General features: G+C 43.1%; 1 protein-coding gene across 1 annotated transcript in view; it reads right to left on the reverse strand.

Annotated features, from left to right (window-relative positions):
- Positions 1-3,882: 3,882 nt before the first annotated feature.
- The window catches only part of nhsb (Nance-Horan syndrome b (congenital cataracts and dental anomalies)), a 48,753-nt gene continuing 40,417 nt past the window's right edge, over positions 3,883-12,218 (reverse strand). Inside the window, exons 4-13 of the mRNA XM_071900425.2 lie at positions 11,746-11,793; positions 11,416-11,460; positions 11,217-11,261; positions 10,638-10,700; positions 9,852-10,041; positions 9,027-9,158; positions 8,658-8,810; positions 5,171-8,368; positions 4,705-4,828; positions 3,883-4,516 (exon numbers count right to left, since the gene is read on the reverse strand). Coding sequence (XP_071756526.2) covers positions 3,883-4,516; positions 4,705-4,828; positions 5,171-8,368; positions 8,658-8,810; positions 9,027-9,158; positions 9,852-10,041; positions 10,638-10,700; positions 11,217-11,261; positions 11,416-11,460; positions 11,746-11,793 — 4,632 coding nt within the window. The remainder of the gene's footprint in view (positions 4,517-4,704; positions 4,829-5,170; positions 8,369-8,657; positions 8,811-9,026; positions 9,159-9,851; positions 10,042-10,637; positions 10,701-11,216; positions 11,262-11,415; positions 11,461-11,745; positions 11,794-12,218) is intronic.

Consider the following 12,218-nt stretch of genomic DNA (forward strand, 5'->3'; position numbering starts at 1 on the left):
GACAAAATGTATTTGCGACTGAGAATAACTGACAGCAAAACATCTCCATCTAGTGGAAAAATATCTTAGTGCACTTTGTCTTAATTGAGAGTAAATGACCAGGCAGACACAAAGCATTCCATTTCAACGCAATCACATTTATTGGCTTTTTCTATGCACAGTTACTAAGCAGCCTGATGAGCTGTTAAAATGAATAAGATATAGAATAATGGAATCTTCACAATGTTGTACCCCCAAAAAATAAATACAAGACTGAAGGTGTTGCACAGCTCAAAAATATACAAAGGCTTGGAATTAATCATGTAAACTTTGAAAAAACATTGTATTTTTTTCTTTTTTGTTGTTTTTTTTACAAAAGAAAGAATTTGCAACATTTTTTTTTCTTTAAAAACATATTTACAGGTTTATACAAAAATACAAAAGTGATTCAAATCTGTTAAGTCCTAGCTATTTTTTTTTTTTTAAACATGGAGCTTCTTTTAAATAGACAGTTACACTGTGTCTTCAACTTTTGGATTTTTTTTTCTTTCATATATTTTAAAGTCTGTTTAGTGTTATTCCATACTGTACACCTTTGGAAAAAAGTAAATCCTATGGTTTTTCTTCATTATAGGGCGAAGTTGCGCGCAGACATTGGGAAACATGTTGGGATAAAGAATCTATAAAAGTTATAGATCCTTGGTTTGTTGTATTCCCAATGAGCTGCTGAGGACTGAGGTTTGAGGAAGATAAACGGACGCTGGACTAGAGTCTACATGGCAACTCTACAGTTTGTCTTTCTTGATCAAATTGTATCTATCAACCAGTTATCCACTGTGTCTGGAAATAAAGGAAACAGTCTTAAAATATCCCCATAGCAACAATGCCAGGTACAGTACGGAAAAATCACACTAAACAAATCCTCAATACTATGAGTGCTTTTGTTTTTAAAACTTTGAAATGGCAATTCACAGAGTCACATTGCATTATTTATTCATATCCATCCTACAGATTCATTTTCAGCAATATTAAATGTTTTGTGGGAATCAGAAAATTCTGCAGTGAGTCAAAAGTAAAGACAGTGACTTTCCCACCGGCTCTAACTACCTTTTGGGTCTTCAACGGATATTCTTGTCATATTGTTTCTTTTTTAAATTGTTTTTTTTAAATATTTGTACATTTTATCCATACAAGTAATTCTATTGAGATTAAAAAGAGATTTGTCCAGATATGTACGTTAGAGTCAATCAGCAGTTTCTCCTGGAAAATATTTCTCTCACTCCAGCTTCCATAGCTCCAGCAAGACTTGGACCCAGCACTAAGGGTTCAGTTTCTTGTTCCCAACAGATTTTATATCATTTTCTTTACAGTCTCTTAAACGCTCCATATGATTGTCCAGTGAGTAGATATACAGTACAAGATAAACCCCTGTTTGTGATCACGACTATACAGAACAGAATTAGCCAGACAGTTTGTACATCTATAGAACACACTATTGAACTTGACATTTGAACTGAAAATACAATATCTTTTCTTGTGGTACGGAGACATCCCTCAGATAAAAATAATGATATGGTGGTGTCCTTTTCTTTTCTTATTCTTTTTTTTTTTGTTTACTTATTGCATGCGATAGAAAATACAACAAATAAAACAATGAACAGGAACAAGTGCGCTTCAGCAATATGGGTATGATGAATGTAAAATTCTAATAGTCAGTTCACAGCTTTTTACTCTCTCCATCTTACACAGTGTCAGTTCTGCAATTCAGATTCGCTGAGTATCAAACAGTTGTGGTTTTGTTTTCTATCTATCTATCTATCTATCTATCTATCTATCTATCTATCTATACATAGCATTTACAATTAAACAGTAATATGCTTGCTGAGGTATTCACAGAATACAGTGAATGGTTTCTATTGAAGTACGGTCTCTGGATGTGAGATGTGTGTTGTGGTTGCTCTGCTAGGCAGGTGAGAGTTCAAACTTTCCATCGGTGACAATTTGCATCATCACAACACTGGATATTCTGCACGCATGACATTTATTGGAAGGATATGAAAAGTTTAACCCCGTATTCTGATGTTAGATAGAAATGGCCGCAGCAATAGATGCATTGCTAAATTTTAAATATTGTTGGCATCCAGTTCTTTCCTCCTCGTGTCTCTTCTCTTTCAGATTTTGTGATATGAAGTCAGGAGGGTAAAGCAAGCGGTGAACACCAGCCGCTGGGTTGAGCTTTCACCTGTCTAATGCTACTGGGTCAGTGCAAATGAAGGAGAGGCAACAAGGAGAGGAGAACAGTGTAGATTGTTGTTGAGATTCACATGTAATGTCATCATTGAGACCTGTTCTTCTTTGCTACACTTTTGGGTTGATTCCCTATAAAATTTCTGCTTGCCACTTTATTATATAGATATGACTTTATATTCAGTACAAATATACATATGCAATTTCATTATAAGATATATTTTCTTTTCAAGGAATATTCTTGAAGAATCACAATGAAGTGCAAAAGAGAAGTTGGTTTTTGGAAACCTTTCCAAATTAGCCTCCAGTCAAACCAGTTGAGGACCTTCTAAAGCATTTTCACTGTCTATACTCAATAGTACGCTTAAAACTGCCTTGAAATGCACCTTTTTTCCCTTGAAGTCAGCACAGCGCGATTGGCCAGCAGTTGGAATAGCTTCGACCAACCTAAACATACTAGATTAGGATCTCATTTCAAGGTTGGATTTAAAGTAGGCTATGTGATTGAAATCTGTTGGAACATGGCCCGGGTCCATGTACATGTATGGGGACTGCTAATAGCCCTGCTTACAACCACCTCTAGTAGAGAAAGGCCACTGTGCGATTGTCCAAAATTAGCCTGTGTCTTTGACAAATGGGCCCCATCTAAAAACAAGCCCTTGCTCCTGCTCTTTAGACTCTCAGATCGACAAATCAATTTAGATCACTGGCAATGTGGTACAAATGTCATTAAAATCTTTCACAGTGAAAGATTCATTATTCTTATAATCCAAAAGAACCACAAAAATGTCGACAGAAACTAGGGTCCAGGGGATGTTTCCATAATGGATCATGCGACATGGTGAAACTTTTTCACCATGTTCTGAGGTGCTGTTTTACAAAAATACATGCATCATGTTACCTTTTTGGATATAATTTACGTGAAGAAATATATGATTGGCTCTGTGTAATATACTCTCTAAACCAATACAGGTTTGCAGATGGAGATATAATAGTTGGTGGTGTGTTGGAGATTGCCCTGCATGGTGACAATATCCACAACCAAACAATCCTTGCTTGTTTGCAGGAATATTGAGTATGGACTCTGGTCTGACCACTGCTTTGGGCACCAAAAGTTGAGAGAATATTAAACTTTTTCATAACAAAGCAGTTCCTCAACGACACACACACACACCCACACCATTCAGAACACAAGAAGTAGAAATATCAATGGATGTTCCATTTGCTCCTACATGCACACGCAGGTTGTCCAGACTCCACAAAATTTCTTTCCATGTCATAATTTACCAAATATTTGGGAGATATATAAAAAAGACAGTTCAATCAAAATAGGTCTTCAGTCTTGCTCTCTTAACTAACAGAGAGCTATTCTTTTGATCATACAGTATATAGGTATATCCTCAAAGGTCTCAGAATCATCGCTTTATGATTCAGTATTTCACAACACCTTGTTCAACATCCTAAAAGAATAGTTGATCCAAACACTGGGGGGATATAAGCAATAGTCATATTTTGCCGTGTTTCAACCTCTGATGAGCTATAAGATATCTGCCTTCGTTTCATACCTATCCAAGATTACAAAAGTAGTAGTAGCTAGGGGCCATTTCAATTTTAGGACAGGGCTAAGCATAGAGGACATCTCTGATAAGGTGGGTTTTAGGATGATCTGTCATCATGGGGGCTCCCATCCGAGTTCTCTGTCTCGCCTTCAGAGATGGCTTGCATGGGGGCCGTGTAGAGGCGGCTACGCGTACTGTACCGACTGCTGTTGGCTACAGGGGGGATCCGGGAACGGCCCTGTCGGGATGCAGCTGACATGGGGAGAGTTTTGGGGGTGAAACTCTCAGAATTGGCCCTGGGAAAGAGGCCTGGGATCTGGATTTGGTCCAGGCCAGAAATGGGGGGCTCCTGGAGCGGAGAGGGGGGCTCCTCAACCTGCCTAATGAGCCCCTCCTGGAGGGGATCCCCGGGGGACTTGGGGGTGATGGGGCTCTTTAGAATCTCTGTAGCCGACATGCGATAACTGGAATCAGACCGGCTGCCTTTCTTCAGCAACAGGAGTTTGAACTCCTCATTGGATGTGCTGGACTTCTTGGCGCTGCGGTAGATGGGCACAGGGGCACGTTGTGACCCCGCAGCAGTGGCCAGGGTTGCTGGGATGTTCAGAGGAGGAGCTGGTGGGATAATGTTGGTGGAGACACTGCAAGGGATCACCGGTGCTGTCGGGCACAGACGAGACTTTGCATTCATGTCTCCCGAATCTTTACGGCCCAGGACCTTTCTCTTGGATCTGAAATAAGAAATCATAGTATAATTCAGATTTAGACAGAGATTCAGCCAGACAGATATAAAGACAGACTAGAGGATAGATTGATAGATAGATAGATAGATAGATAGATAGATAGATAGATAGATAGATAGATAGATAGATAGATAGACAGACAATCAATAGACAGTCAATGTCTATATTTACAGTACCTGTGTATCATGGCAAACAGATCCTCCGTTGTGCGTGTCTTATTGGGTGACGTGAAAATAATGTCATCATCCACTTTGGTGTCATCCATCAGAGGGGAGAGCGAATTGTCACTGGGTGTGGAATCTGTAGCACACAACATCCCTATCACATGTCATCTGGTTGTCTGATCATTTACTATACAAACCTTGAAATAACTATGCTTTTCCTAAGTGTGTGTGGTGTATTGAAGTGTCACTCATTTCATGACTAAATGTTACTGCGCGACTACACAGTGATAGTAGCAGGTGTGTAGTAAGCTAATTTTCATGTGATTTTGATCCAGAAATCATAAAATAAATAAACTTTAGCATGTTGTTGTGTTGTTATTCTGTTATCTGCACAAAAGAGTAGTAATGCAGAAAAGGCCTTCATTACTGTATGAACTCTAACAGGATAAAGTGAAGTGAATCAAGTTTAAAGGCTTACCTTTACTGAAGTAGTCTTCAGTGTCAGGAGTGGTGGAGTCATCTCTGCTCTCCTGTAGCTGCTGCTGATGGGCACTTCTGGTAGCACCTGATGTCACTTCCTCCTCTTCTTCTTCCTCTTCTTGTCCTCCTTCTCGTGCATCGCTGATTAGGTAAGGATGCGATGTCTCCGCTGTGATACCAGGCACTTTGACTGGACTAACCCAGGGCCCTGAGTCTGAGTGGGATCCCCCCGCGAACTCATACGCCGGGGGTGGAGGGTGGTCCGATCGCAGGCCTCCTCTGGAACATGCAGCCCTTGGTGGCTCTTTCACCTGCTCTTCCTCTTCCTCCTCCTCATCTTCATCGTCATCGTCATCCAGAGAGAACGTGCGCTCCCCCAGCACCCTGAACTCAGGGTGTGCGTGAGCTGAGTGCGTGAGCCCCCTAAACTCTGTGTGTGAGTGGATATGTGTGTGCAGATCCACAGGCGATGGGTGGGGAGCGCGGGGCACAGGCCGATGCAAGGGTGAGCTGTCGTCGGGGAGGATTGATGGCGGTTCCACCCGGGTTCTAAAGGCTGTCATTGCCCAGAATGTTCCGGGTCCATAGCGGTCCTGTCTGAGTCGCAAGCTTTCATAGGGTGGAGGCCCATCAGGGTGGCGGCCAGGCGGAGGCGGGTGGGAGTGTTCAGGGGAGGAAGTGTGGTCCTGAGCTGGGGGTCTCTGGGGAGGTGGTCTGCGTGGAGGGAGGGGCCTAGTGTTGATTGGAGGCGGAGCCAGTGTAGCACCACTAGGGGCACATTTGGGTCTGGTAGCAGTCTCGGCTCCACTCGCCGTTTCCTGGTCTGTAGCGGCAGAGTTGTCTGTACGCCGGCTGACTGAACGTAGTTGCACTGAACGCAGAGCAGATGGTGTGATGGCCAAAAGATTGGAGCTGGGTATCAAGGGAACAGGGATAGAACTCAGAGGGTTGGTATTTGACGCCTCCGGGGCCGAAGACTTGGCTCCAGTGGCTATAGCAGTTGCAACTCTATGTTTGCTGTGGTGGAGTGTGTGCATGTGGTGCGTCCGGTGGGATAGTGTGTGTCTGGCGTGGGCACCGTGAAGAACGTTTAGATCAAGCTGAGAGGGTGGAGGGGGGAAGTCTGGGTCTCTTTTATAGGAAGAGGAAATGGAAGCTCCATCTCTAGGGAAGTGCTGCAGCGAAGAGAGAGAGGACTTCCTCTCGGGCACTTTGGGCTTTCTCTTGCCACTCGTGGGAGACAGAGGTCCTGGGAAGAATGCTGCTGAAGATGAAGGGAAGGTTGATGTTGGTGTCTCTGATTGGCTGGAATAGCCACTGGAGGGGGAGGCCAGGCCAGCCAGCTTCTCAGGTGAGGCCAGCTTGAAGTCTCCTTCTCCAGGGGGCAGAGGGGGGCTAGTTGCCCTGGTCTCTGAAGCCTGGGCGAGGGCCTGGGTTTGGGTGTCTGAGGAGGAGGAGGAGCTGTCTGGTGACTTGATACACTCCATGACAGTGGTGCCCGTGGCCGTGCTTGAGTTGGACATGGATGTGTACTCACCATTGTTGGACCTCAGTTCATTGTTGTGAAGCCACAGGTCTGCATAGTCAGATTGCACAGCACCTTCATCTTTGAATGAGTGTGTGTCTGTAGAGCTAAAGGACATGGGCTCTACTATATCCACTGTTTCCCCCAAACCTATTCCCCACGTTCCCAGAGGCTCTGCCACTAGACAAGATGTCTCTAATGGTTCTGGAGGGCCTCCAAGCTCTAGCTCCAGATCCAACTTCATATCTCTGGAAGACAAGGTGAGTTCTTGTTCGCTAACTGTCTTTGGTTGATCTTGATCTGCCTGTGCGTCTGTTCCTACATCTATACTACTGCTGGTCTCCTTCAGCGATGAGCTCCGTTTGGGTGGCGGAGGTTTGACTTTTGGTTTCCTCAGCGGACGGCAGGGCCTCCCCAGGGTCATAGTGCCTGCTCTGAATTCAGCCTGAGGCTGGATGTAAACTCCATGGGCTAGTGGTGCTGCCACAGTGTTGGATTGGCCACAGTCAGGCCCTGGGTCTGCATAGTTGTACATGTATCCTCTGTAATTCTGATTGCATTCCCCAAAATGCACAGAAGAGGAGTAGAAGCCCTCCGTGTCAGATGGGTAATGTGAGCCAGGCTCTTTGTCAGTGTTGCTGGTCTTGTTGTCAGTGAAGCAGGTTTGGTCTTCTAGACCTTGTTTGGGGCTGTAGTCCTGGGCTAACCCATGGCTCTGACTCTGGTTTCGGGTCTGGTCGGGGTCGTGGTCTGGATCAGTCTGGTCTTGGTCTTGGGGGTAAGCCCACTCCCCCTCACTGGCTGTACTAACCCCTGCATCATCCAGCTGGTCCGTGGCCGAGGACGTGAAGGAGCTTGACCTATGACCCTGGCCTTGGGGTCTGAGGTCAGAGTGGTAGGAGGGGTCCAGGGTGAATCCCTCATCAATGGCATTGGGCACAGTGTTGAGTGACAGCTCCGAGTCACAGTGGGATGAGCCTGTCAGCGGTGGAGAGGAGGGAGGGGGGATGGTTTCAGAGGTCTGAGAGGGGCAGGTGGAGCTGGAACCACTCCAGTTCCCACTGGACGACTGATGGTCCTCCTTGTGGTCCACGTGGCTCCCCAGGACTCCTGTGGTGGACACAGAGTGAATGGGGCTGCTGAAAGTATCTGAACTGGAGGAAATCTCACAGCTGCCCATGTCAGCCTTGCGGGGCAAGCGAGAACGACCTCTCTCCATCCAGCCATGCTCTGGGCTTCCTCCTCCTCCACCTCCACGGTCTCTCTCCCCGGATCGCTGCAACCTCTTTAAGCTCCCAAGTTGCAATGGCTCAGGAGCTGCCTGGTCATCTGTGCTCTCCTCTTCATCCTTCATCATCATCATCATCATCCTTGGGCTGGGGCCAGCTGGAATAAAGTCCTCCGTTTCATACGGTGACAACTCCTCATCTTCATCATCATCATCATAATTGTCATCATCATCATCATCATCGTCACTGTCCATCAGGCGCCCGCCCTCTCGCGGTAGGCTACGAGATCGCAAGCGACCACCATTGGCTGCAGCACTGGTGTATGTGGAGTCTGATTGGTCACCCAGGGAGGAAATGTTGCCTGTTGAATGGGAGAGAGAGGCAGGGATTCCCTGGTGGCCACGTTGAGCTCTGATACGCCGTCTGGAGGGAGCAGCTGTACCTGGAGAGAGAAAGACAGACAGAGAAGAGGCAGAAAAACAGACAGTGGGACAGTTAATTTCTTAATTCAGAAGAATTTTGACCAGTCTGTTTCAATCTCAAAGCAATTATGCCATTTCACTCTACATTGTGATATTATTGTAAGCCGGAAGATGGCTCAAATGTCCCAATCACACTTAACAAAAGCAGGTGACAGGTGTGCAAACTGAGCAGGAATAGACCCGACCTCGAATTATCTTGGAAGCCATCAAATCTATGAACAAAATAGTTTTCCATTCTGAGACACTTACATGCTATAAGGAAATCATCTGTCTGGCAGCCAGAGTCGCGGGTGTGATGGAGGCGACCAGTGAGTGAAAGTTCTTCCTGACACAGAGACAGTTGGTGGGGGTTGGCATGGACGATCACTGTGCGCTCTCTCGCCACTGGCGACTCGTCCGAGTCTGCATGGAAACATACAGCATGTTGAGCAGAAAGATAACAAAAAAAAACCATACTTTTATCACAGAAATGACATAGATATTCAAATATTATGGATCTGAACTGCACTTAATGTCTGAAATGCATATAAAACAGTTTTCCTAGAGATGCTATGAAGAAAAGATTAATAAAAATGGCCACCAGACGGGATTATGCACCACAAAAGGTGTGCAACATACCCATGTCCTGTTGGACTCGCTTGGGTATTCCAGTGATAGTCTTCCTCCTCCTCAGCTTCCTTCTCCTCTGAAGAACGGACTGGGAATGGACGAGAGAGCAACGGGCGCTTGCTTCCCTGTCAAAACCAACACCTCCAAAAACAACAGTGCAGAAAAAGACATTTCAAATTAACATGATGTGCCCCTGGTCTGAAAGTAGATATGTATAGAGGTTAACAAATGGGCAGTGGTGGAAAGAGTACTGCAATATCCTACTCAAGTAGAAGTACTGTTACTTTGCTGATATTTTACTTAAATAGAAGTAAATTTACTGGTGTAAAAATCGACTTAAGTAAAATTAAAAAGCAGCTAATTTAAAATGTAATAGGAAAAGTTACTGAGAAAAGTTACTTTAGAAAAGAGAACATTGTTAGATGTGATCTTTTCCATGAATAGATTCTTTTCATCTGAAAAATTGGAAATTACAAAATAAAGTGCAAAAACAAGTAAAGCCAGATTACTCTTCTCTTCTCTGCTGACTGATCGTTCACTGTGAACAGCTCCTCATTTGGCCACTTTACAATTGCCCAGTTTCTGATGCTTATAAAGAGCCCAAAATTTGTACTCTGTAATGGGTGTGATTTAAAATGTAGTGAAGAACACTACTGTAGTGAAGAACACATACTGTAAAAAAGTAAAAGTAAAATTAAAATTAAAATTACTGACCTTAAAAAATATTCAAAAAAGTAAAAGTACACAACAAAGCTGAATTACAGTAACGTAAGTAAATGTAATTAGTTACTTCCACCCTTACAAATGGGCACTACATCATTTACTCCCCAGTACCTGTGACGTTGATTGGGATGATGCAGGAGGAGATGTGAGAGTCGGCCGTTGCCCTCTGATCTGATCCCGGGAGGGACTCCTTGGACCAGTTTGTCTGCTTGTCCTGGGTGGAGGGGGTGTTGGAGACGGGGGCTTTGGCTCTGTGGCCTCCCGACAGCTCACCTCCTTCACCTTCCCCTGTGGAGGTAGCCTGGAAGGGACAGACGGACAGAGAGACAGACAGACAGAAGCAGTGTTAATATCCATAGTGTGGCTTTGTGGAGTGATTCATATTCTAGGGAAATCTAGTAGGTTTACAGCCATGACCCTAATTTCAACAAGTGCCAAAAAAAGACAATAAGAAAATTCTGTCACATTCAGCAGTCCTATTACTGGGAGTTTCTATTTGTGTTGTATGTGTGTGCTGATTTCCAGAGAACCACCTCACCTAGTCCATCTATCTATTTTAATACAATAAGGCAATTAGTTGGACAGTTTAAAAACTCTGTCTCATATCAAGGAAATATTTGCAATTATTACATATCAGCAATTATTTGCAATTGCAATTAATTGCTAATATGTAGCATATCATAGACACTATCTCAGCATCTTTCTAATATCAGTAGAAATATGTGTATTTATGTATATGTAGAAGTATGTGTATTTATGTATGTCTAACCGGTAAAAACACCATCAAAAATACTGAAGATTGAAACTAGCAAGAGAAAAGAATTGAACAACTAAGTGACAAGAGCACAAACAGAGGGTTTAACAGAAAGTTAAAAGAACACAAATGTTTACGGATACCTTTCTACTCCATGGAATGAAGATACAACCTTCAATAGGGGGAAGTGAGTCAAAGCACTCAAACTATGAACACAAAGTACAAAAACAAACAAACAAGAAAACAAAGCAATGGCATTGTGATCAATGAATGATCCAAAAGTTGAAAGCATTGTGAATGAAAAATTAAATGAAAAAAAAAGAAAAAAGAAAAAAGAAAATGAAGGATGAATGAGGTACAGGTAATGTAGCCTAATATTGAAATACAATAATTCCCAAACTTCCTTTCTCCAGTAATAGTCCTAAAAAAATCACATGTTTATGGAGCCCCTCTGGGGTCACATGGTAGAAAAAAAAACTCGATGTGTACATGCTCCTTACATGTTAGATGCTTGTTCATCATCTTAGGTCCTAAAACATTTGCATTCCTTCACTTAAGTTTTTTTTTTTTTTCACTGTTCTTTACCCGGACTTTCGATAACTGCCTTAAGAAAAATATGAATTTAACAGTGTGATAGTTTCCCATCCAAGCATATCCATTTGTATAAAAGTGTATGCTTTTTAGGGATGTGGGGAATCTTTATAACACTGCTTCTCCATTACCTTTCTTTGGATGGTCTGAATGTCTGCTTCTCTTCCTGGTCTTTCCTGTGGCAGCACACACACACACACACACACGCAAGCATGCACGCACATACACACACACACACACACACACACACATATATATGAGTATATGAAGTCTTTCATATAAATAAAGAATTTGGAAAATGAACATCCACTGATTTATAAACGTTCTTACTTTTCTCTGTATGGTCTGGATTTCTGTCTCTCTCATGGTCCTCTCCTTCAGGAGGTTCAGAAAGAAAGAGAGAAAGGTGAAGTTGGTGTGGAATGGGGTTGGAAAAAAAAGATGTGTATGAGCACAAATACAACTAAAATGAAGATACAGTCAAAAATGATTTTTAGAATGGGATTTAGTCTTGCAGGGAGGTGTTATCCCAGACACACAAAATAGGAGGCATGCACCGACTGTGCACAAACAAGGGGATATATAACAAATCTGCCAGTAGGTGTCAAGATGTTAACCATTAACAGACAATGAGCACACAGACAAACCATGGTGTATTACCTTCCTGGGCTGATAGTCTAACTCTCGCTCTCTCTCTGCTCTCTCTTGCTGCATGGCAACATCAAAATGAAATACTGTGTCAATTTATTGTACCACATGTCAAATAAGTATGGAAGGAGATCAGTGTCAATAATCACAAATCATAAATAGAAATAGAAAAACAAGTGAATTATTCTCATGAGTGTGTATGTGTAACTTTTACTTCCTCTCTATGCCAACCTTCACATGACAAAAAAGCAGCTAATTTCACCACAACCATGTTGGTAAAATGTCGGACAGCCGCCAGCCACCCTGCTGGTATCACTACATTACAGCATCTTTACTCTGGAGTAGAAAGCCTGATGTGTAATTAGCTACTGAAATGGTATGCAATACAGAACCATTATAAAGGTGAAGGTGAAATATGGAACCATTAATTATATAGACATTTGTTCCAATAGTTACTGTAACCACTGTGACTATTTACCTGACAG

The sequence above is a fragment of the Centroberyx gerrardi genome, chromosome 1 (assembly GCF_048128805.1).
Source record: "Centroberyx gerrardi isolate f3 chromosome 1, fCenGer3.hap1.cur.20231027, whole genome shotgun sequence".
NCBI classification, from domain to species: domain Eukaryota; kingdom Metazoa; phylum Chordata; class Actinopteri; order Beryciformes; family Berycidae; genus Centroberyx; species Centroberyx gerrardi.